General features: G+C 31.9%; 2 protein-coding genes across 2 annotated transcripts in view; both read left to right on the top strand.

Annotated features, from left to right (window-relative positions):
* LOC127731748 (multiple epidermal growth factor-like domains protein 10) overlaps positions 1–27879 on the top strand; it is a 455295-nt gene that overhangs the window by 323896 nt on the left and 103520 nt on the right. The window lies entirely within an intron of this gene.
* The window catches only part of LOC127731746 (uncharacterized), a 49813-nt gene continuing 22883 nt past the window's right edge, over positions 950–27879 (top strand). The window contains exons 1-10 of the mRNA XM_052240582.1: positions 950–1078; positions 1760–1864; positions 3848–3940; positions 5122–5197; positions 11045–11293; positions 14588–14887; positions 16664–16996; positions 18306–18415; positions 22259–23467; positions 25703–25742. Coding sequence (XP_052096542.1) covers positions 959–1078; positions 1760–1864; positions 3848–3940; positions 5122–5197; positions 11045–11293; positions 14588–14887; positions 16664–16996; positions 18306–18415; positions 22259–23467; positions 25703–25742 — 2635 coding nt within the window. The 5' untranslated portion in view covers positions 950–958. The remainder of the gene's footprint in view (positions 1079–1759; positions 1865–3847; positions 3941–5121; positions 5198–11044; positions 11294–14587; positions 14888–16663; positions 16997–18305; positions 18416–22258; positions 23468–25702; positions 25743–27879) is intronic.

The raw sequence follows: 27879 nt of genomic DNA, 5'->3' as shown, positions 1-27879 counted from the left end.
AAAATCTTTGTAGATTGTATTTGTATTTGGATATTTCTCATTTTTAATAATCAATTAATACATAAACTGTATACATTATTGTTGAAAATATTGAAAAAATTCAGTGCTGATATTTCACAATAAAAACAGGTTTTTTTATTTGTCGCTAATGTAGAATATAAATATTAGTGATATTGTCCAATACCTGATCAAAGATGGCTGTGATAGAGAATCAAGAACTGAATCAGATACTACATGTTTTATTTTGCTTACTGACATTCTTTTGTTTCGTAAACATCTAATCGAATTTGACAGTAAAATTATATAAATTGGGATCTTATCTTATTTGTTTTATCAAAAGGATTCCATTGGTATTAATATTTTATACATTTCGTTCAAAAAATGTTTTAAATGACAGTTCTGGTAGAAATTCTGATATCTCAAATTAAGATGATACATGTTGTATTTTGTTTTCAGATATTTTATTTTTGGTAAACATCTGATTTGTTTTGGCCGTATTACAAAAGAACCAATGTAATGATAGATAATTTCTCTTAAGTATAAGCCTACTCCTCTTGTTATTGAATCATCTCAAATCACCTGGTTATAATCAGACAGAAAATTATCCTGAATCTCATAATAAAGTTATAATTGTGTTTTCTCACAAACCAATTATTAAAAAAAAAATATTATGTAATAGATCTTTTTAGAAAAACAAATATTTGTTGTATTGTAATTATATTTTGATATTTCTCTACGAAACAAATCAACTGATATAAATATATTATCCATTATTTAAAAGCGATCTGGTTTTTAAGATGATAATCTCACATAGGAACATGTTGTGTATTCGTTTAAGATGTAGAATATAAATAAAAGTGTTACTGATATTTTCATTGACCACTGATTTCTGTGGTTTATATTATACTTCATTTATTGCACAACCTTTGACAGTTTTTGAAGTGTTGATATCTGTTATATGTTGATATTACAGCAAGGATTAACACCATTGTTGTTCGCTGCTTACAAAGGACACCTGGCGATTGTGAAATATCTGATCACAGTTGGCTGTGTTAGAGAAACAAGATCCAAAGTATTGGTAGATATTTTCTTGAGTATAATCCTACTATTTTAACTGAATCATTACACATCTCGTTTTTAATCAGACTGGTTTATCAGACAAGAAATTATCTGAATTTACTTGTGTTGTCATCCTAGATCTAATAACAAACAGATGATACATTTATAGTCGTGTTTTCTCACAAAACAATTATTCAGTAAACATCTGATGTTACTTGTTAATAGTAAGTTCGTGAGAACAAATTGTTTTAACATCTTTAGTCAGATAAGATTTATTATATATTTGTAATGTGCATCATATTTAAAAATAAACTAACAATTACAATTATATAAATGGAGTGTCATATTGATAGTGTCGTCGTACTGTATCATCATTTTTAATATTTTTAGACATTTCTCAAAAAAAAATGTTATTAACATGATAGTTCTGACCGAAGTGTTGACATCTCACTGCAAAACATCTTGTTTATTGGTCTTGTTATAAAGACTATACACACTATTGGGACTGTTATTTTATTATGTTATGTCCACTCATGTTTTGATATATAAATATATACATGTATCGTTTATACCTATCAAATAGTATTGCTTAACTTATCAAACAGTTTTTAATGACAGTTATAACACATTTATGTTGTATTTTGTCGATACTAATTACACAACATTGCCTTGATTGTAACATACTGTGGTATTTTTATAGGATGGAAAAAATGCTTTACATTTGTCTGCTGAGTATGGTCATTTACATGTCACAAAATGGCTGATAAAAGAGGGAGGAATCAGTCCCTTGGATGTGACATACCAGGTAATATGTTATAGTATACTGAGGTATTGTAACAGTCGTCGGAATTTGGTTTAATTTTATGTGTATCCAAATGCAAATAAACACACGTAATATTTACATTTTGTATTAATTATTTAGTAAAAAAAAACTATAATAAAATGACAGGAATGTATCCAAGCACAAATATGACCATCATCAGGCACTATCTACAACCAACCATCAATCAGACATTTAAAACAAAAACAAAAACAACAACATCAAATACTTAAGATACAAAGTAAACATTCAAAACATGACATCCTTAGTTACTATCAATAGTCAACAAAGTACTTAAGATATTGACACTGTAATACTTAACAGTAACTATTTAACATTATATGTCAAGTCACTAATCAAACACTCGACTGCAAACATGTACCACAAAAAATCAACCACCTCATTACACTTAGACACTAAACACCAACTATAAAACACTATATATCACGTCACTAATCAAACACATGACTTAAACATGTACTACAAACAATGATCCACCGCATTACACCGAAACACTAACACCACCATTATTAAATATCAAGTTACTAATCACAACATGACAGTAAACATTAACTACCAACAACCAACCACCTCATTACACTTAAACATTTCACACCAAAGTTTAAACACTAGAATGCCAAGCTACTAGTCAAACACAGATTGTTACAAGTTACTTCCAACGACAACTATTTTCTTACACTAAAACACTTAACACCAACTATAAAAAGCTAGATATACCAAGTCACTAATCAAACACATGACTGTGACCAGGTACTACAAAAAATAACCACGTAATTACACTAAATCACTAAGCACCAACTATTAACACTAGAGATACCAACTACCCACAACCTCATTTCACTGAAGACGCAAATACCAACATTTTTACAGGACAGATACCAAGTCACTAATCAATTAAATGACAGTTACCATGTGCTACAATCTACCCACAACCTCATTATACCAAAGACGCAAAGACCAATACAAGCCAGATACTAAGTCACCGGTCGAAAACGAACCAGATATCAGGCACAACCAACGACTAACTGCTAATAAATCACAAACTATTAAAACCATGCCAATGATTTTGTTTTATCTTATTTTGTCATTAAAAAGAAATATAACAAAATTACCGAACTCCGAGGAAAATTCAAAACGGAAAGTCCATAACCAAATGGCAAAATCAAAAGCTCAAACACATCAACCGAATAAATAACTGTCATATTCATTCGTATAAACAACAGCCATCATAAACTACCAACAACAAATCAAAAACTAAATGTAATGATACAGCTGCAAAACGTCAAAATGTAATTATATTGTATATAAGTCCCTATATATACATTTACCAATCAGATATATGCTAACAATCAGGTAAAGAAGCAAAGCCCTTAATAGATGTTATACCTTTATTATAAAGATGCCATCACCTGTTATTAGTCCACATAGACACAGTCACCAATCAAACACTACCACCAACCAATGAAAAACAAAATATAAAGGGACAGCGACGAATGTTTTAATACTGCTCTACAATTTGCCTTTAACAATTCATATTACGAAAGTATTATCAAAAATCTTCATCATTACAATCAAGCAATGTTGACTCTCATACTCATATTCATCTATATAAGAAAGATATAGAATAATTCAAATGAATCAATATCATAGATAATGTAAGTAAAATAACCATAACAAGTATTTTGGATTCATGTATGTCCGGAGGTAAGAATTTTCGTGGCTTGGGGTAAACTTGTATTTTCTGGATATTTGACTGCACATGTTTTCAAAAATTTGTATACAAGATATAAAATATCTATTCTTGTAGAACAATAACATTAGTGGTTTCCCTATATCCATGAACGTATCAATGTATAAGTGTTTTATTTGCACTTGACATGTTGTAAAACAAAAGAATACCCAATGATATTTGAAGGTAAACATGTAAATTGTTAGATTGTATTTTAGGGTAAAACTCCTTACCAGCTGGCTGCAGAAAAAAACGGACAAGATTCTAGTGAAAAAAGAAAAGAAAAGAACGAAATAATGGACTTTCTCAAGGTACATGTTTTGTCTTATTAAATGGTAGAAAAAGATCACAAAAGTATACAGACTATGTTAATACTTTAAGAGAAACCAACATGGAACATCAAAAACTAATATTGTTGTCATGTGACTATGTAGTATAGGAATCAATCTGAGCTTTAGCAGTATGTATAGTATTGATAAAAACTATCCATCTATTCAAAAAACATTTGTAAGATATACAACAACATTTGTAAGATATACAACAACAGTAATACTAGGTCATGAAGATAGCAACCCTAAAACACAACAAAATAAAAATGAAAATTTTAAAGTCAACATACAGTCCTCAACAATGTACAAATATCTGTAAAATTACCATACGGCAAGTTCTAACATGTCCAATGCTTGGGTATGAGATGCATTTTTTGTTGATATTAGGTAAGATGTCTAATTCATCAAAATCACTTAAACAGGAAAATGTTAACATCAAAATTCTAATGACAGTTTATCTTCCAGAAAGTTAATGAAAATAACTAATCTAGAAAAACCTTATTTTGTCGATCCAGTTAGGTTGTGTCAACACTTTGTTCAATTGATGATTTTGTCAGTCCCAGCAAATATTCTGTTTGCATTGTTGACTCTGATGAGTATATCTTGATTGTTCGATATCTCATTGGACTCAACCATATGTTTGTCTCCTTGAAAAACTATAAATGAAGATTTGTCGATGTTCAAAGTGGTAAAAATGTAGAACACAAGTAAAAGACGAGTTTAAAATGCTGAGTGATAATATATTTTTAGCATTAATATGAAATTAAATATTTAACACTGGGTGTGTTTTTACTTTTTGTGTACAATTAAAGAATAATAAAGCATTGGTTTAACAGTATAAACATCATTATGAGTTTTTTTTTTATTTGTTGACATGGCATGTTTAATTTTGTTGGAATCTTGATATTATTCATCAGTCTAACAAATTTGCTTATAAAACAAATTTTATCCGTGTTAATTACATAATCATTTGATCAAAAACAATCGTTAGATTTCGTATTATGAGTAATGTATGTTAATATTTGACTTCAACCAATGGAAACTACAAGAACATTTATTAAATCAACAATATGCATTGATTGCAGGTGAGCAAGTCAGACATGTTATAACATTTAGTTAAATATCTAATTTGATATCTATTACAAGTACATTTCATATTGTAGACTGTCATGTCAACAGAAAAGAAAAATGTCAGCTCAAAAATCCCACAGCAGAAAGGTCTTTTACAAGTCCCCACAGGTTTGATTGTTTATATGATAAAAATAATATGTGTGATATACATCTATGAAACTGTAACTCACTGTTTTTTTTGTTTTTTTTTTTAAATTCTATATAAAATTTGAAATGTACATTTGTTAGAGATACATAAAGTACCGGTACCTTATCCCGGCCTCGTTAACGTTAGTATATATCATTTCAGTGATAAGGTTAGTACTTGTTAGTACACAATATACAGTTTTGATAATAAATAATGTGTAACAGAAAAAAAAAATTAATATGATATACTATAAATCTTAGTTAAGAACATAAATTTATTTTTCCTGCAACCAAATTGTAGAAGTTTTATATTTGCCTTGTTTATTTGTCAATATTTCGTAATGTTGTTCATTTTTGAAAATTTCAAACACATTATTTGTTTTGTTTTCTGCTCGGATATATAATATACTTTATATAAAGTAAACAATTATGGTTGTTAAAAAATTGTTAATATTGTAATAATTTGTATCGTTTATCTTTTATCCCTACAAAAGTGATGCAAGTGATAGTAAATGATGTCCTATTTTAAGTTTGTCTAGTATTAGTTTTATTTGATCCCAAAATGATTTCAGGTATTTGCATGTCAGAAAGTAATATGCATAATCTTCAATGACATTACATATATATCATAAAGGAGTTTTATTTTTTTTCCAAGAGAAAAGTAATTGTTTGGTTGGTAAAATGTGATGTAGAAATTTCCATCTTAACATTCTCAATGTATTATCTTGGATATAGTTAAAGGTATAGTACAACATGTGTTCTCTTTTCCTTGTATTGTTATTTAAATGAAGAACTCTGTCCCATTTTTGAAATCATATTGTTTTCTCAAATTATCTATTTAAAAGCGAGATGTAGATATCTTTCGAGGAAAATGTTTTTATTGGTACCATTTTTCCTTCTCTATCTTTGAATTTAAATTCGGAGTCGGTAGCGACTTTTGTTTTAATTGATTCTTCTTTTATTAGCTCTTGTAACAACTGTGTTGGTATTGCTTTCATCAATTTAGTATATTCCGAAAACCAATTAGAATGGGAAGATAGTTTATCTAAAATCTTATTTCGATTAATTTTTCCTTTATCATCAATTATATCATTTAAAAATAAAATGTTGCTGTTTATCCAATTTTTGAAAATAAGACATTTGCCATTTAATTTGATATGCTTATTGTCCCATATGAGTTGCTGTCTGATATGCTTATATGTTAGTTGATCTGATTCTTTTTAAGATATTGAGTTTATCCATGATATAAAATTGAGAATGGAAATGGGGAATGTGTCAAAGAGACAACAACCCGACCATAGAACAGACAACAGCAGAAGGTCACCAACAGGTCTTCAATGCAGCGAGAAATTCCCGCACCCGGAGGCGTCCTTCAGCTGGCCCCTAAACAAATATATATACTAGTTCAGTGATAATGAACGCCATACTAAACTCCAAATTGTACACAAGAAACCAAAATTAAAAATAATACAAGACTAACAAAGGCTAGAGGCTCCTGACTTGGGACAGGCGCAAAAATGCGGCGGAGTTAAACCTGTTTATGAGTTCTCAACCCTCCCCCTATACCTCTAGCCAATGTAGGAAAGTAAACGCATAACAATACGCACATTAAAATTCAGTTCAAGAGAAGTCCGAGTCTGATGTCAGAAGATGTAACCAAAGAAAATAAACAAAATGACAATAATACATAAATAACAACAGACTACTAGCAGTTAACTGACATGCCAGCTCCAGACTTCAATTAAACTGATTGAAAGATTATGTCTTCATCATATGAATATCAGGCACAATCCTTCCCGTTAGGGGTTTAGTATGATACCATCATAACATATATGAGAAGAACATAACCCGTGTCATGCCAACAACTTTTTTTTAAATAATTGTGTTTAGTGCCGATGCAAAGACCCTATAAGTGAATCAATATTAACGCCAAAATATGCAATCTTTAATGACCTGACAACAGTATCGTAACTATATCCCTTCTTAATAAGTCTATTTAAAGGTTTTGTTAGCTTCAGAGGTGAATACTGACATTTTTGTGCTTTATAAAGAATATTTCCATAAAAAGTTGGATGTGAAATACCTGAACGTATAAGAAGTCTGCATGTTGAGCTATATTTACGAATGATGTCCTTATACCGATGATAAAATTTAGTAAATGTTTTGACTAGTTTGTGATATCGAAAACCCTGATGTAATAATTTTTCAGTAATACATAAATTTCTCTCGTTAAAATCTAAAACATTGCTACATACACGAGCGAATCGTACAAGTTGAGATATATAAACACCGTAAGATGGTGATTATTTTTAAGTAAAATTCTGGAACAATTTCTTTTAGTTTATTAATCAAAGTAATATTGTTAAAGTCCATTTTGAATATAAGGAATTCTTGTCCAAATTTGTCTAAGTAAAATTTTGGTAAGACTTTCCAATTGGGTGATGAGTCTTCATTATCAATGAGTCTTTTTACCCAATTAATATTTATGGATTTATGGATTCTATATATTTATCTATGTCTATCATTTTAAGCCCGCCAGCATGATAATTTTTACTTATTATAGCTCTTTTAACTTTTTCTGGTTTATTATTACATATAAAACTATATATTATTTTTTTTAATTTTGCGAGGTATTCTTTATCTTTATAATTTCAAATGTGACGTCACTTTGTGCGTTGATGCTTTGGCTAACTCGGCTGTGTATTTTTATATGTTGGATTAAGTTGTTTTATGTAATGTATCCGTTTTTATTCTGTAGTTAGTCCCCACTTCGGTTTTATCATGTGTATCTATTATATAGTCATTTTATAAAATTTACTGTTTGCAAAATTATAAATTATTCTAAATAATAAGGATGTTCTTGTCCCAGGCAGAAAACCCTGGCCGTTTTTTTTTTGGAAGTTTTGGTCCTCGGTGCTCTTCGGCTTTGTACTTGTTTTGGCTTTCAAGCTTTTTTCATCTGAGCGTCACTGGATGGTATTGTGTGGACGAGACGCACGTCTGGCGTATTGAATGTTAAGCCTAGTACCTTTTGTTAGCTATTATTCGTGTGTTTCTTTGTCCTATATGTTCTCCCATTTATTTGTATTGTGGTCCTGTCATGTAATGTTGTCGTTTTGGTGTTGTGTTTGACGTTGCCATTAAAGCGGGAGGTTTGGCATGACACAAAACCAGGTTCAACCCACCATTTTTGTCTTAAAATGTCCTATACCAAGTCAGGAAAATGGCCATTGTTATATTATAGTTCGTTTCTGTGTGTGTTACATTTTTAATGTTGTGTTTTTGTTGTGTCGTTGTTCTCCTCTTATATTTGATGCGTTTCCCTCAGTTTTAGTTTGTAACCCGGATTTGTTTTTATCTCTTTCGATTTATGAGTTTCGAACAGGGGTATACTACTGTTGCTTTTATTTATCAATTTCTGTTACTGATGCAACATAGGTTATATTTGGTAGGATTAGTGATTTAACAAGAGTTATTTTACTTAACATATTTAATTTTCTTTTATTCTAATCTTTAATTATTTTTTCCGATTTTTCGTATTGTCTTTTTAATTTTTTGCACTCATTTTTATTAAGTCCAAAAAATATCCCTAAACTTTTATCGGTTCTTGTGTCCACGTAATGTTTCCAACTCTATCTTTACATGACTTTAAATGTCCGAGCCATATCCCCTCTATTTTATTTCGATTAAGCTTTAGGCCTGAAAGTGATCCGAACATTTCGAAAATGTTCAAAGTTAATGAAACTTCTTGTTTTGAATTTAAAAATAAAGTGGTGTCATCTGCAAGCTGGCTTAACTTTAGAGTATGTGTTTTATTATCTAGTTTGATTTGAAAACCTTTAAATTTGTTATCTTGTCTTAATCTACAGGCTAACATTTCAACAGCAATAACGAAAATTATAGAACTCGAGGGACACCCTTGACGGATCCCGCGCTCAATGCTGAAGGGTCTTGAAATCCACCCATTATTTAATATACAACCCTTTATATCTGTATATAAAGTAATTATTCACTTCAGTAAAGATTTCTGAAAGCCAAATTTCTTTAATGAACAATACATAAATTCCCATTCTAACGAGTCAAATGCCTTTGAACAATCTTACAAAAAAAAGGATTGCCCCGTCTACGTTGAATTTTTCTGAAAAGTCTATAAAATCTTGGATTTGTCTAATATCAAACCCAATATATCTGTTTTTTACATACCCGTTTTGATCACTGTGAATGCTTTTATGCAATACTGGTTTAAGTCTTTTTGCAAGAGAATATGCTCACTGTTAAAGATTTAATAACTGGTTTGGTACACTTGAATGTTATGCTGAACGTATAAGGGATGTTCATTTATGTCTGGTAGTCAATTCGTATTTGGAAATACTTTCATTTGTGTTATTATATGCGGAGCATGGAAAATATTGTGTTACATACTTTTCCGCTAAATGATTTGGTCTGTGCTGTGAATTTTAATATTACTATATGAGCGATATTCAGAACTTCTTGTTTGAATATGCTTTAATTTTCATGCCGATGGATTTGTTCTACGTTTTCACAATTTCTTTGTGAAGTGATGATTTGATTTTTGGTCTGAAATGTTTTGATGTTGAGATGTACAGTGTTACAAATTAAAGATCTGTTTTCTGTCACTTGTTGTTCAATGGTCAAGATTTCACACACGCTATACACTACAACATGACAAAGGTATAGGGAAGTTATATTTAGGCACTTGCTGTTTACAAGTACCATGAATTTTTTATACAGACCTATCATTGGTCTTTTTGATCAAGCATTGTCAAAAAAAAAAAAAATGAAAACAACACGTTAAATACCTTCATGCATCCGAAACACTTTTCTGAATTTAACTTCCCTCAGGTACACTCAAAGCCTAAAGTTTGTATTTAGGAATGAAAATACAACTTTTTAAATGTTATATTCCCAAAGGACTTTTCTGGATTTCTCTTTGTCAGGAACGCTCAGAACTAAATTTGAGAAAGCCGAATATAGATAATTACCTAAGCACGTAAAGAAAGTGTAGTTTCAAAAAGAATTTTTAACATTGCCATATAAGCGGAAGGTTTGGCTAGCCGTAAAACTAGGTTTAGAAGCCATTTGTTCAGTGGTTGTCGTTGGTGTGGTTCATAAGTGTTTCTCGTTTCTCGTTTTTAATGTAGATAAGACCGTTGGTTTTCCTTTTTGAATTGCTTTACACTAGTCATTATGGGGCCCTATCACTTGCTGTTCGGTGTCAGCCAAGGCTCCGTGTTGAAGGTCATACTTTGACCAATGATTGATTTCTTTTTATACATTGGAACTTGGATGGAGAGTTGTCTCATCGGCACTTACACAGCATCTTCTTATTTATATCAACCCACTGTTTTTATTAAAATGTCCTGTACCGAGACACGAATACTACTGTTGCCTTTATGTAAGAGCTATATGAACCAATGTTTTTGACTGAGAGTAACTTCATAAGTTGTATGCGTTCGATAATATCTTAATGACTGTAAGGAACCCAAAAATAACAGGCAAATTAATCTTTGGCAGCTGAACACATAATTTAGGTAGGATAAGTTTATAAGATAAGCGTCATGTGACATATGCACTGTGTTCATGTGAAGGTATATTCAACTCTGTCTTGTCCAACAATACTTTTAAATTGTTTTATACACACTTAGAATTGTGTTTTATGTCTAGTATTGCAATAGATATCCATTGCACGAAATCGCTTGCAGCTTCTTGCTCATACTGGCTGTTTTTATTTCGTTTTTGCAGAATAATAGTTCAGAATTGATATCTTAATTTTGTAATTTATATTAGTTTCGGTTTTAATTTTAACAGGCCCTAAAGAAGAAGTACAGATCTTTTCAGATAAGGAATTTAAAGGTCTGCTAATGAGCGGGGCTTACAAATGCTTTTGGAATAGAATTTTTTTGACTGGTCCATTTGCCGTGGGTAAAACGAGTTTAGCTAAAATTTTGGTTGGAGACGAGGCTCCAGAGGAACGGAAATCTACGGACGGTATATGGATATACCTGGGAAGGGCTGGTATGGACATAAAAGAACGTTGTTGGATTTTCCTAAAGCATGGTATTTATAATTTAAGCAAATAAACAATAGTAATTTACTTATTCAAATGACACTTAAAGTAAGATGTGGAGTTTGAGCTACAGATTGATGAATGTCCCAGAAAGAATAGGATTTAAACTTCAGGTCAAAGTTTGATTCAGAAATACATTTGTAACAACGTGTTTAGTCGGAGCTAATGATCAGTTACAGTTTGAATAAGATTCAAAGCAGAACGAAGTTTGAGTAAGAATTAGAAAAAAAACAAGGTCAATGTTCGCGTCATGCCGAGGAATATGGGCAACTCGAGTTACACTTTGAATAAAACATAGACTTAGATTAAAAATTTGTGTAAGAGTAAAAATTCCAATATTTAGATTGCTAATCCCCCACTTTGACTAAAACAAATAATGCGAACATGATTACATGAATCTGATTTTAATAAAATCTTGCACTCTATTCATAATATAATACATGTCACTTGAGTCTGTTTTCTATGTCACCATCTTAGACTTTTAGGTTGCAATTCTGTAAATACAGACAATGCAATTTCCCATAGGAACTCCCTTTGCGGCTAAAACTGTGACACTTTTACTATCAGTTTCGTGAAAAATAATATCCCAGAACGGAAAGTTTATATGCACCACTATTTTATTCAAAGGTCAAAATATAGGGCTGTGCTGCATATTTTCAACATTTATATGCCCTGAACTTCTAAGAGTTTAAACTTATACTAAAATTCTATACTACCCTTACCTCCATTTTTGGACCTCCTAAGAATTAAAATTTAGCCGCTACCATGTTTTTCTATACTGGTTACATTCCCAAGTGATGTCTCTATGAGATGAAACACAGAGATCATCAATGGGAACCAGTACGTTAACAAATTAACATACCTATGAATATTAAATATCTCCCCAAAAGAGGCGTGGTTTGAGAAACAGCTGTATTTACAAAGTGCAACCTATACAAACATTTATTCAAATAGAAAACTCTCTAAAAACACTTTTTCTCACAACAATACTTATTTATCAGAATTATAGCCTTAAAGAAATGACTGCATATACTCTAAGTCTCCTTTTACAGTACATTTTATACCCCTGCCCCTGTTTCAATTTTTTAAAGATTTTGAAAACAAGACTCTTATTATTGCCAGCTTACCCTATGTGAATGTTTTCTGACATGAACTGTCTAAAACCTGTTTGAAACTATTCTGATAACAAATTGAAAGCATTTTAGAATACTATAAATGTATTGTTTAGTAGTTAAGCATTCAAACATTCAAGATTATACAAAGTATCCAATCCTGCCTGTGTCTCCAGTCCACATCTTACTGTATGCCTATTTGTCAATGAAAGTTCACAATTTCTGCCTCAAATGGTCAGTTTAGAATTCTTGTCACAACAGTATCATCCCTAACCATATATCTAACATAAGTTAGTTAATATATGTCCTAGAAGTGTTTAAACAAAGCCATATTTGCAAAAGTTGTATTTATGAAGATATCAGTCTGGTGCATAAATTCACTAAAAGTTTGATTGAAATGACTGCTTACATCTGATTTTGCATAACTTCCTAGCACAGTTATTGTTTACTTTATAAAAGACCTTTAAAATAAAAAAATCATAGCATTTACAAGTTAAATTATCTGTTTTATGACTCAGGGGTATGCATTTTTCTCTGTGTTTTGCCCCTGGGGCCTCACATTTCCTAATTTTATCCCCTGTTTCTAGCAATGTGGAATATTTACTACATATTTAGGATAGAACACACTATTGTCAGTTTTACTGAGGTCTTTTTGTAATTCTAGCTTGTACTTTTTTATGCCGCAGTCACAAAAAAGCACATTTAGGCGTTACGGCTTACTTTTGGGTTATCGACAGGACAAAAACACCCCACCAGAAATATTTAGGAAGGATCAATGAGTTGCAATTACTGCGAAGAGTAAATATAAGCACTTCTAAACAATTTAAATTACAAATAGGCATATATTATGAATTTATTTTGAATTCAGGGCTTTAAGTAAACCATGCATACTGTAAACTGTGAATTTATGCTGAGTCATCATAGTTAAGGCCCAGGATTTTCTCAATCTTCATGAAATATTTATAAAACTTCATATTTGAGTTAAATTCTTTAAAATCTCTGAGATAAACCAGATTTTGTGAAATTCTGTATGTTCTATTTTTTAACCCTATATAGGTTGCAATTCTGTAAATACAGACAATGCAATTTCCCATAGGAACTCCCTTTGCGGCTAAAACTGTGACACTTTTACTATGAAGTTTCGTGAAAAATAATATCCCAGAACGGAAAGTTTATATGCACCACTATTTTATTCAAAGGTCAAAATATAGGGCTGTGCGGCATATTTTCAACATTTATATGCCCTGAACTTCTAAGAGTTTAAACTTATACTAAAATTCTATACTACCCTTACCTCCATTTTTGGACCTCCTAAGAATTAAAATTTAGCCGCTACCATGTTTTTCTATACTGGTTACATTCCCAAGTGATGTCTCTATGAGATGAAACACAGAGATCATCAATGGGAACCAGTACGTTAACAAATTAACATACCTATGAATATTAAATATCTCCCCAAAAGAGGCGTGGTTTGAGAAACAGCTGTATTTACAAAGTGCAACCTTTAAGACGGATCAGCATTCAAAATTAAAGACGCCGAATAAAATCAATGCAGATGTGGAAATGTCTCCCAGAAAGTAAACATATTTACATGTTATTGATCCCTAAAATGAAAAAAAAAACTTTGAATATAGACAAAGACAGATTCTATTTCATTAAGATACACATTTCTAATTTGAAGTACAAAGGTGAAATCCTTTTTAACCGGTTGATACGGAATGATGGTAGTTTTCATTCAGTGTATTACGCTTGTCGCAATAGTTGACAAACCTGCAGTCGAAGTTATCTATTGCTTTCTTAAATACATAGACAGGATTGCAGTAATAAACATCATATTGGACAATATACCAGACCACAAAAACTACCATCACTCAACTTTCGGAGAAAAGAAATAAACAAAGATAAACACCAATTCACAACACCACATTTTCTAGAGAGCTCGACCATGTTAAGGCACAACACATGGTAGGGGAAGCAAGTTTCACACATTAACCCCCGTCCTCTCGCCTCATTCACATCGTAAGATTATACGTACTTCGATAGTGTATATATACTAAAACGTAAAGTTGCGCTTTACATGTTTATGCGATTATACATTGTTTTACAAACTTTGAAATTTAATTTCGAAAAAAAACAACATTGTTTTTGATGAATGAGATTATTCATTATTAGGAACCATATTGAACGCAACAGTTCAAAGCTTACTCAGGAGTAAAGAAGTGACAGCTACAGCAGGTGCTGTTAAATCAGTTGACGACATAGAAGATCCAGGTGCAGTAAAACATAGCGAGGAGACGAAGAATCAAGATGATGTTACATCTATTCCGGATGCAGGTGCAATAACACAAAGCAGGGACATGTCAAACCCAGGTGCTCTTAATTCTCAGGACAATATTCCCCGTGCTGTCAAAAAGAAGTCAAAGCTCCAAGCTTTCCTTGATCTCCCAAATCGAATACAGAAAGCATTTAAAGGTACAGTTGTGTTATTATAATGTGTGAATATGCAAATGAATCATATATATTTTGAAAGACAAATGTATTATATTTTATGAAAACAATGGTCTTCAGTTGTGCTTGTTTAATCATAAAAATGGGGCAGATATTAACAAGGGGTCAATCTTAAAAAATTAGTCTAAGAAATTATATAGTAAATAAAAAAGATTTAAAGACAAACACGTACAACAGGAAGGTGTATTAATCCCTTTGAATCAGTATAAGGTACTCTAATCTTTGCGAACACTTGCTTACATGTTATTCAATAGTTTTGTTGCAACTCTAATTTGGGGATTTTTGAAAATCAGTGATGTAGGTATTGTACTGACTGCATACAATATAATTTACCCTTATTTACTGGGGATTCAGTATAATTCGTGGGATACTAAATCAATGTTGATTTCGTGGGTATTCGTGAATTAACCTATTATTCTATTTTGTATGAATAGGTTGGCATATATGTTTTGAGAATTCTTTTGGTTTATAATGCGTAATTTTTGTCGAAAAAGCAGGAGAGTCAAAGTTAAAAAATGCAATTTCATATTCAAAAAGACTTTAAGTACATAAACTTTAGCTTATCATATTATCATATTTATATATAGTTGAAAGGACAGACGTTTCCTTTTAATTTTGTGTCCGTCGGATCAGATGAGCTTTGTTTGCTTCACAATTACCTTGTACTGTTTCTCTGTTTTTAAAGAATCTGATAAATAAAAGTAAAATTTCAAAAATACCGAACTCCGAGGAAAATTCAAAACGAAAAGTTCCTAATCAAATTAACCATAGAGAGAAACTGTAAGTAGGAAACTAAGATGTACAGATAATTCATCATGGCGGGAATCATCAGTTGACCTTAAAAGAGGTTTTGCCTGGAATGTTTTGTTTTTATCATTTTTGTACTTTTGTATAAAAAAAAAACTCCTGTAGATAGGGAAATTATCTGCCGAATGAGAATTACGGCAAAATTAAGTCACCTGCTGTTTTTTGACGTAAATCGTGTTTCAGGAAAATGGCCATTGTTATATTATAGTTTGTTTCTGTGTGTGTTACATTTTAATGTTGTGTTTCTGTTGTGTTGTAGTTCTCCTCTTATATTTGATGTGTTTCCCTCAGTTTTAGTTTTTAACCCGGATTTGTTTTTTTCTCTATCTATTTATGAATGTCGAACAGCGGTATACTACTGTTGCCTTTATTTCACAGACGTCAATGCTATTTTTTTTTAATTCTTACTGTTTTGACATTAACTACTGAAAATAAAGAACAACTGTATATATCAAAGATAAATAGCAAAGTAAGATCTACAAATTAGGCAGATTGCCTGAAGTATTCACTCAACTCCCTTAAATATTGAATTTGTCACGAATTTAGTGTTTGACTTTATATGTAGAAACTACAATAGATAAACAAAAACTTGGTCTACCAAAAATAAACAGGAATATCAGGTTTTGGCCATCATAATATCCGTTTCCATTTCTGTTGGATTGTACTAATTTCTAAAACAAATTGCAGATGATCATTACAAGCGCCATGGAAGTAAAGTGTTGTTAACATTGAAAGTATTCAAATTGCACACATGTTTCATTTGAGATCATAAAAATGTACAACTATGCTTTTAGAGTTCAATGACAGACGTGTGATACGTGTGATCACGTGACACACACGCGTATCTGAACAAACTTACAAAACCACCTTTGTTGAACTTTACATGATTTTTAAGTTATTACTTCCTGCAAAAAGTAAAATGTTTCTTTATAGGTAAAACACCCTCAAATATTGAAACTCCAGATGACACACGTGCAAAGATGGAGGACACTAAGAGAGACGAGAACTTGACTGCCATAGATATGTCAGAACAGGACATTATCAAGCTTGTCCGTTCTCAATGCCATAAAGGGGACTACGAAATGGTAATTGTACCTATAGATTTGTGGGATTTTGGTGGTCAAAAAATCTACCACATGACCCACCAACTTTTCGTTACTAGCAGAGGTACATTTCTGCTGATCTTTAATGGCAGCAAAGATATACATGAAGACATACCAGATTATACAGAACTCCCCGGATGTCAGGGCCAACGGAACACAGCAGGTACATAAAAATTTATAAATGAAATGTATTGTCCATCTTATGTACAATAAATGAAATTTATTGTCCATCTTATGTACAAACAAAATATTGTCCCTTCACATACAAAAAGGATATTGCCCATTTACATACAAAGAATATATTGTCCATTTATATATAGATAGCATATTTTAAGATGCATATCTATGATGTATTCATATCTATCTGCTAGAACCGTTGTATTGCCACATTAACCGATGAAGTCTGTTTGACTCAAACAGTTTGGTCAATATAACGGTATTATACCCATCATTCTGTCATACATGGTTAGCTACATATACACACAGAGTAAATCCACTATTTTCTACCGGTGTTCAAAAGTCATGAATCGATTGAGAGAAAACAAATCCGGGTTACAAACTAAAACGAGGGAAACACATCAACTTTAACTACAACTTAACCCACTATTTTCTACTCGTAATACCTGTAGAGGAATGTGATAGCTGATTGATTGGATTTACTTCGGAGTTTAGTATTTTGGTTATTATAATTATTTCATTGTTATAGTCGATTGAAATAATGAATAGTTGATTGCAAAACCAAAACTCTCTATAAGTGTTTTTCAACTTCACTTAACAAACAAAGGATCTCTTACATTTCGACCCCATTTCGTCAAAAAGTCACAGCTGAGTGGGATCAAAACTGGATCGTATGACCTTATGGAGCTGTTGAAAATAAAGCATTGCCTCAAAATGAGTTTTTAAATCATCTGTTATAAGTGGTTAATGCATTGTCATGCGTGTGACCATTGAACAAATGCGTTATGACTTTGTCTTGAAAAACCAGTTTATTTATTTTTCCTGTACCAAGCATATTTATTGTACACAAAGCAAGTCATTAAAAACCAGATAAACTACGTGTGTACAATGAATTCACACATTAATGACAATAAATTTCGCACATTTAAACTGTGAGTTTGGTCAAGGGATTCAAATGGTGTGTCCTGTATTCTGACTAGACAAATTGCATGAGGCAACTCCTATTGTTTAAAAGGAATAAAGTGTACCCTCAGTTCTTTAAATATATTCGTATAGGCTACTACACAAACTTAGGAGGCAAAACAGAAGTGTAATTTGACAGGGACCCATATTTTGAAAACAGCCATACAGACTTTTTTTTCAAACTTAACAAGGCTGATTATAATTTACAAGGTATCTTTTATTTAAATGATAAGATTTTAGAAGTTATAGTATTTCTATACATATTATTTTGTTATACATGGATGTAAATTCGTACTTTCAATATATATAAATGTATGTATGTTTTTTTGTAGTATATCTTATCCATTGGGTCAATTCCGTTCTCACATATTGCAAGACGTTTGCTGAAAATGAAGAGTACCCGAAAATTTTGTGTGTGGCAACCCACAAAGATCTAGTCAAGGTACGTACTATAATGATTTTAAATTGTAATCTTTTTAATCTATATTCACTGTCATCTGCTGTTTCCAATATTAAAACCCCGTCTCGTTATTTTTTTTTTTTTTTTTTTTTTTGGGGGGGGGGGGGGGGGTTAATTAATCTTGTTATCTTGTATACAGCTATATTTAGAAGATGACTATACAGAAGATTAAACCTCTTGGTAAACAGTAATACCTCTACAATGTCCTTCCTCCTTAACATCAATACTAATGTTTTAATAATTCGACTGAAATAACAGAGCTGTAATACCTCTACAATGCCCTTCCTCCTGAACATCAATACTGATTATTTAATGATACGACTGAAACAACAGAGCTGTATTACCTCTACAATGTCCTTCCACCTTAACATCAATACTAATTTTTTAATGATTCGACTGAAATAACAGAGCTGTAATACCTCTACAATTTCCTTCCTCCTTAACATCAATACTAATTATTTAGTGATACAAAAGAAATAACAGAACTGTCATACATCTACAATGCCCTTCCTCCTGAACATCAATACTGATTATTTAATGATACGACTGAAATAACAGAGCTGTAATACCTCTACAATGTCCTTATTCCTTAACATCAATACTGATTATTTAATGATACGACTGACAAAAACAGAGATGTAATACCTCTACAATGTCCTTCCTTCTGAACATCAGTACTGATTATTTAATGATACGACTGAAACAACAGAGCTGTAATACCTCTACAATGTCCTTCCTCCTGAATATCAATACTGAATATTTAATGATACGACTGAAACGACTGAGCTGTAATATCTCTACAATCTCCATCCTACTGAACATCAATACTGATTATTTAATGATATGACTGAAACAACTGAGCTGTAATATCTCTACAATGTCCTTCCTCCTTACCAGCATAACTCAATGACACGACTGAAATAATAGGGCTGTATTTAAAATTGTTTAATCTATGTTTATAATAGTGTGGTAACGAAGACCCGAGAATCTAAAAATAACAGAGCTCTATGTTTAATGTTTTGATCTATGTTTAGAATACTGTAAATTTAGAAATTATTGCGTGGATTTATCATTTCGATTTTATTATTTTAGACTAAAATGCAATTTTAATATATGCAATATTGAAACAAATCCTGTTTTATTCATAAACAATTCAGATTGCGAGTTTAAATTATTGCCATTATAACCCTGTCGCATTTTCGCAATAATAAAACAATCGCATTTATTTCTGAATTTACAGTAGAGTGATAAAAAAGACACGATACTATGAAATCACACAGCTTCATGGTTAAATTTATGCTTAGAAAAGGGGGTTAACCAAGACCTGAGACTTTTAAATAGCAGAGCTTAAAATATTAAGTTTTAATCTGTGTTTAAAATACGGGATAACGACGACCTGAGACTCTAAAATATCAGAGCGTTATGTATAATGTTTTGATCTATGTGTAGAATAGGGGGTTAAAGAAGACATGAGACTTTGAAATAACAGAGCTGTATATCTAATGTTTTGGTCTATGTTTAGAATAGAGGGTTAACCAAGACACCAGACTTTGAAATATAAGAGCTTTATATATATCATGCTTTGATCTACGTTTTAAATACGGGCTTCTGAAGACATGATACACTGTGATAACATGACTCTGTATACCATTATTTTATCTGTTTTTCTTATGGCTGTGGCCTGTAATATATGTTTGGCATGTTCAAAAACATGTACACTTCTAGCCGTAATTTGTTTGTGTATTGTAAAGTTTTCTTACTCTTTGAAGAGTACACGTTTTACAAAATGTCTGATGTTAAGTTTGGCGCTAGAACAGAACGACATAATTCCTCATTGTTATGGTGCAATACCCACCAAATCATAATACGTCACATCCGGTTGCATACGAAAAAGGTTCGAAAAAAGTATTCACTTGAATTTGACAGTTGTATAAAATTAGTCCTTCATTACATTGCAGTAAAATATTTCTGAGTGATAAAAATATATCTGGGTTCAAACCATCATTCTTTTTTGTTTGGTATTTTTATAGGTTATTTTGGAAACTCGAGGTTACATGGTTACTAAACCTTGTACACAGAAAAAAAATGGTGAACATATGGTTGCTTAACTACCAGTGATGGTCATTATCTTATATGCAATGAAATGTTATGTGAATTTCATTCTGTAGTACTGAACAGAATAAAACTCATGCCAAGTATTACTTTATTTGAAACAAAGATAAATTCTGCACATTTTTTTTAAACGTGCAAATTTAACAAAGACTAATAGGGGAAAAACAATGGTAGTATTATAGTTTATTGCAGAAACTGGATGAAACAAGTCGCTGAATTTTCTATTCAACACGAAAAAAAGTATTAACCACAAAAGAAATGGCTCCAACAGATTAATGAGGAAGAAAGATTAAAAATGACACTCCGAAAATTTTATGGACACAATCACGAATTGGTTGGTGTATACGATGTGTCTGTGTCTAAACTAACTAACGACCTTTTTACAACGTCTTACATTGTGGTTTACCATCTACGTCATCTAGTCTGCTAAGTACCAAACGTGACCTATATTACTGGGTTGCCGAGAGTGAATTCGCATTGCTATTAGACGTGTCTCGGTATCTGTACATCCAAAATTCATGTATTTAGTTATGATGTGTCTTTTGTAAGTCTGGTTCGATATTGTTTTATGTCTTATCGGTTGTGATTTGAATTCTATTTAGATTTTCTATCTGTGTGTAAAAAATAAGATAATTAATCAGCTATTCATTTTTTGATAATTTTAAATTTAATGCCACTATATGCACAGGAGTTATTTGTTTTACACTGTTTTCATTTAGAAGAAAAACCGACATGGTTAAATAATACAACTAATTACACAATTATTTACTTCATTCTGTATTAATATTCTTGGCAATTATTAGAAAAGAAAATCATAAAATAACACCATTACAAACTTAATCCCAATTGTATATTTTATTTTTAGAAATTTACATGTGACGTCATTTTTTGTGGCGTTGATACATTCGTGTGACGCATAGTTCATAATTATATTTTTGTGTACTGTGTGTGGAAGATGGCCGTTGTTATTTTGTGGTTTACATGTTGTAACATGTGTAATGTACTGTTACTTTATTTATTTACGTATTTCTCTGTCCTGAGTGTTCTTTCATTTATTTGTACTGTATTACTGTCACGTAATATTATAATTTTAGCGGGTTTTTTAACATTGCTATATAAGCGGGAGGTTTAGCTAGCCACCAAACCATGTTCAAACCACCATGTTTGTCTCAATATGTCCTGTACCAAGTCAGAAATATTACAGCTGTAATCAAATAGTCCGGTTCTATGTATAATTGCGTTTGTTTTTTGTAGCAGCTCAGATTTTTCTGTTATTCCGTTGTTTTCCTCTTATAGTTGATGTGTTTCCCTATGGTTTGGTTTGTGAGCCGGATTTCTTTTTGCTAAATCGATTTATGGCTATTGAACAGCGGTATACTAATGTGGCCTTTATTTAACCTCTCGTGATAATTTGGTATCGCTTTTTGATTACTCTCGTTATTTGAATCAAATATTAATAATAAACTCGCAAACGGTTCGTTTATACTATACTGAACTTGAATAGCTCGACCTAATATCAAGCGTATCCTTTTCGCATATACTTTTGAAAAAAATGTCATGTATTTAAAAATCCCAGCAAAGTTTAAGTAAGTTTTGTTGGGATAAGTTCATGGACACCACTATTTATTAAAGTTAATAGGGTGATACAGAAGACACTAGGCTCTGAAAAAAACAGGGCTGTATATGTAACATTATGATTTTTGTATATTACAGGGTGATGTAGAAGAGCAGAGATGTTTATTGGAAAACTCAATCGAAGCACTCTTTCAAAATCATGGAGGGAAAAAACATCTTCAATATAAACCACTTATGTTTGTGAATGCAAGAAACAAGGATGACGAAGAAATAGTCACATTAAAGAAGCAGTTGGTAGACGTTGCATTAGAACATCCTCGCTGTGGAGAACCGATGCCAACCAAGTTTGTACCTCTGGAATTTCAACTAGCAAGAAAAGTAGAGGAAAGCAAGAAAATACTTACAATGGATGAACTGAATGACATTAACAAGCAAAACGACAAAATGGCATTAACCCCTGCTCAGCTTCAAACATTTCTAAAGGTTAACCATGCTCTGGGAAAACTGATCTACTTTGATGAAGCAGGCCTGAGAGATAACGTTATAATAGATCCTGTGTTTTTGGTTGATGTACTACGTTCCATTGTCACTGATGAACAGTTTTGGCCAGCGCACCTCAAAGAAATGTTAAAAGCTCTCAAAGAAAGCGGAAAACTGTTGAAACAGGACTTATATGAAATATGGAAGCAAGACTGTTTTCGTGAGGTCTGGGCACATAACGATTACATAGTAGATATGTTAGTTCATTTGGACATTATTTGCAGACAAAAAGACGATGAAGCTGGATCAGACTTTTTTTTGGTGCCATGCATGATTAGTACCAAAAGAGAAGAGAGCCAACAGATAGACCATAACAGAAGCATCCATCTGGCTTATAGGTTTAAGGAGGAAGTTGTACCACCAGCTATTTTGTACAGGTTCATTGCCACCTTCATATCAATGTGGAAGTTACGGGTCAGTGCTAAAACCAGTCGTTCGATGCTCTTTACAGACAGTGCTGATGTTACAATTGACGGGGAACACGATATGAGATTTGACATTCGGGGAAACAGATTTATAGTTTCTCTTTCACACAAAGAAAACAAAATCTCCATTGTACCAACAATTGCATCTACAGCTCAGGAATGCCTCACACATGCTATCACAAACATTTCCAATTTCTATTTCTCAGTTTCAGAGGATTCTGATTGTACTAGAGATTTGCCGTTTACCATTCAGATTGGTATAGTTTGCGGAACAGACCTTTGCTTTTTTGACCACACATTGTCATCAAAGGAGGAATGGACATGCACAGAACACAAGATAAAACACAAAACAAATGCTGTGTCAATATGGTTTGCAGACAAGGTATCTATTTTGTTTATACAATACTGATTTTGCTGTTTGAATGACGTGGCATTTATGCTCATGACAGAGTATTGTCAATCCATTAATCTTTCATAATTTTATTCAAAACACTTGTTAGCAGACCTGACCTCAAGTGTTAAATTGGCGATGTTGATCATTTGGTGTCAATCGTTCATTAAATTTTAAAGGTATCGTGTACTCAGAAATTAATCGGTCAAATGAAATCAAATCTGTCCAACCTCATCATTGGGCTAGTTTACAACATTTTGTCCGCTAATCCTGCGTGCTAGGCAATCTGACTGACATGGCTTAAATTGTTTAAACATAGGGTTCAAATGTAAAATGTTTGTATCATCATGAGACTTCTATCGATAGGGAATAGGGGAATGTTCAAAATAATAAGTTGTATCTCCTTTAAATTTACACGAATGATTACAAACTACTCATTGTACACCTTTACATGGACTTATTTTTTTATTTACTATTAATGAAGTGTTTGTAGTCCTTATATATATATCGGATAATATTTTCAAAAATTGAAAAAACCTTATTATTTCCACATGAATATCATAAAAACATTTACTAAGCTTCCCTTTAATCAAGACAAACTCTGTAAAATAAAATGTTGATCCCCTCATTCTTAAATAGTTAACTGGTATAGTTATAGAATATTAAAGTTTTGTTAGCAGTCAACATGTAGGTACAATCTGTGAGTTAAGATTGTAAAACTTAAACTATGTAGTCAAAGTTTCATCAAATTTTACAAAACATGGACAAGAGAATATTGAGCAATAAGTTAGAAAGAACCTTAAGCAAAATCAATATGTTTTTCTTCTTTTCAGTATTCTGGTTTTACTCATAAATTAATTTAGTTGTAATGACACCATAATTTCACACCACAAAGCCGAACGTAGTTCCACTTAACTGTTCATAAATTGTATTACAATCTAAATTACTTTTGCATAATAGCCAGATCAAGCTAACAGTACCACACCTCTAAATAAGGTACTCTCCGTATTTAAAGTAAATCGAACGTTCTCCTCTCCCGCCATTATACAAAAGTTATAGATTGTAAAACAGCAGAAAAAATATTGTTCTTTACTTTTAATAATAAGTGTATGCACATGTCAGCAAATTTAATTCAGAGACTACATGTCATAAGGCCTTAAAGAGGAGTTGTGTATACCATTCAAACACATTAGAAATACATAATACATGCGGTAAATAATACTGACAGGACTTGGTACTTGAATTTTATTGATAATCGAATCAAATAAATACGTAAATAAAACATATCTTCCACAAAAATAGTGTGTTAGAAATGCTATGCATATTATGCAAAAATTATAATCGATAAAGAAAAACTGATAACAGCGAAATAAAAACTCCAGATTGAAACATACCTCAGCATAGCCGAAATTCTCAGTTGACAGCTTATTTGAATTACTACACGTTAATGAAGATTGTTACTCTCTTAGACATTGGGCCAAAATATGGAATATACTTTAGGCAACACAAATGATCACACAGACAAGATCTAGAATTTAGACAAACCGTCGAAATTGTAAGTCTTTTTCTAATAGAAAATATTACCCTTGAATGACATTTTTTTTTATCCATGCATTGTGTTGGCAAAACACTGTAAAAATAAAGAGATTAACTGAAAACAAAAACAGAAAAAAAATATCAGCAATACAAGATTAATATTAGTCTCGAATTATGTTCTTGCTTTCTTGTTTTCAACGTTGGAATTTCACATTTAACCTGTAAGAAACACAGTCTCTTTGAAGAATCTAATTGCAATACCAAATCAGAAAAAAATAAGACGGAAAGGAATAATAATGCATTTGGCTTTCCACAAATTATATACATACACGCTCACTCAACGGTACAGTTGTATAGCTTAGTATACAATAAAAGGCGACAAATATTAATGACACTTACAAAAGGTCCCATGATGTGAAAAAATTAGACTGTTCAAAACGGAGCAGCAATTTTCCGATTTTAACAAACGCTATAGTCAACCAGTACACCTCCAACCAATTACGTGTAATGACGTCATATATTTATTTTTGTTTATTTGTTATATGACTTACATGTTGTGTCATCTGTACTAATATTTGTCTGTTTGTCTTTTATTTTTGGGTATGGCGTTGTCAGTTTGTTTTCGATCTATGAGTTTGACTGTCCCTCTGGTATCTTTCGTCCTTCTTTTACATTATACTTATCTTACAGTTACATACAAAAGATGACAGATGCACTGAAGATTGCCCTGGTAAGACATATCTTTACTATAGTAATATTTTCAATTCTAGCATTGATTGTATAACACCCACCAAAATAATGTTTTTCAGTGAAGGGAGTACTAAGTGTTTTCCTGGTCCGTCTGTTCGTCCGTCCTTACGTCGTGAATTCAGTTTTTGTTATCTTTAAACTTTAATGTGTCTCAACCAAATGTTTTGAAACGTATACACAATGCGTATTACTACATAACACAGGTTAAGTTTGAATTTGGGTCACGTCACTCTTATCTTACCTTACCGCTGAATCTTCTTCCGTCCTTCAGGACAACCTCCATAGGAGTATCTATTGTGGTTTCGTGATTAACCACCACCATCATGAAAATATAAACAGTTGTATGTACATACTATATATATATATATATACAGTTTCCTTTATACAAAGTGTTCTCATGCGATACGATGCTTATGTTTTAATCCAGACAACAGTGTTGGATATAAGTCCCTTTTCACCGTAGTTTCAGCTGACGGCGTTACTCATCTTATCATACAGTATAGTGTGGAGAGACCCACGCTTACTGTACTTTCAGGATTCGTTCACATTCAGCTTTGATATCGCAGTATAGTGTGGTGAGACCCACACTAACTACATATCATTGTACTTTTTTGATGGATTATAACCTTGTTTTCACTAATTAGTTTTTATGAATCTGGTCAATGATGGGCGATTATCTTTTTAATTTAACTTTCTATTTCTCTTTTAGTTAATATATCGTCCTAGCTCTAATGAAGTATAGGGCAAAGCAAAATTTTCGAGATATAAATTCACAAATCTGCTCTAGTTTCTTGTTTAAGACTATATCTGGCCAAAGACGTTTATTTTTTTTTTAATTATCGGTCTTTAGGTATGTCCTTGGATAAGGTTATATGCAAGCGGAGGTTTCATCTGTGTCCCACGGACAAATTATCCATCTGTATAAGTATTTATGTTGCGGCTATTTATAGTTTTTCAAATTGAATAAAGGGGGTAACCAGATATATGACACATATAAAGGATAACCCAACCCATCAACACAAGTCAATCCATTAAAAGTATAACATACAGCCCTTGGATGGTGTAAACTTCCCAAAAAAACGAGTATGGTGTAATGGTGTATGGCATATGGTGCAACGGTAGAAGGTGTATGGTGCTATGGTGTATGGTGTAAGGGGAATGGCGTAATGGTGTATGAGGAATGGTGTGATTGTGTAACGTGCGATCGGGAATGGTGTGAATGAATGGTGTACGACATTTCATTGGTTGAAACCGAAGTTCATTTTATTTTAATTTTTCGGATTGTAAACATAAACTATAATAATAATCTTATTGTTCTTTTTTCCGAGTATAGAAAATTAATTTACTCGTTAGACTCTATGTTATAGATATAATACACGTATTAAAATTATTATATTTTTTTTCATATTCTTATTTACATTAAACAATGGCTATAAAATTACACACTTGTGATCAAATGCAGTTATCATAAAAGAAAGGATTTTTTTTAAACTAGAAGGCGGATAGAAAGGTTATCTACGCATCGGAACAATATTTTTATATCATGGGTTATCAACATCATTTTTAACTTTGCTTCGTTCCCCATTTTTGACAGTCTCTTTATAAATATTTCATCGTGATTTACCTTTGTTTGCCTTAGATTTACGATTCTGTGTTCCAAAAAATGTTCAAAGGAAAATTGTACAGTGTTATTGCACATAAGGTGTTGTATAATTATGAACAATCTCGTCAATTTCGTTAGATATGTATTTACGGATTATAAATAATATCTTCAACGTCAGAAACAAATATACTTATGTGAACAGGAATGAAATATTTGCCACTTGATATTTAGCCTACAACAAAATCAACCAACAGACATAATATACTAACAGTCTACTTTTCCTAGAAGAGAACTTCTCATACTTTTCAGTATAAAGTACAAATAAAATCTGTCATGTCAGTCACAATGTTGGATGCTGGAGTGGAATAGTTTTATTATACAAACCATCTTGAACTACTGAGTTTAAATCATCACACCTCAGCAAGCACGACTAATTTATGCGCAGACCAACCCATCACACAATAGCCCAAAAAGAATCTGTGACGTACCCATCCATATTCAGAAGTGGGAAATA

The sequence above is a fragment of the Mytilus californianus genome, unplaced genomic scaffold (assembly GCF_021869535.1).
Source record: "Mytilus californianus isolate M0D057914Y unplaced genomic scaffold, xbMytCali1.0.p SCAF_20, whole genome shotgun sequence".
NCBI lineage: Eukaryota > Metazoa > Mollusca > Bivalvia > Mytilida > Mytilidae > Mytilus > Mytilus californianus.
Note: the sequence above shows the minus strand (reverse complement) of the source record. Positions and strands in the feature narration are given on the sequence as shown.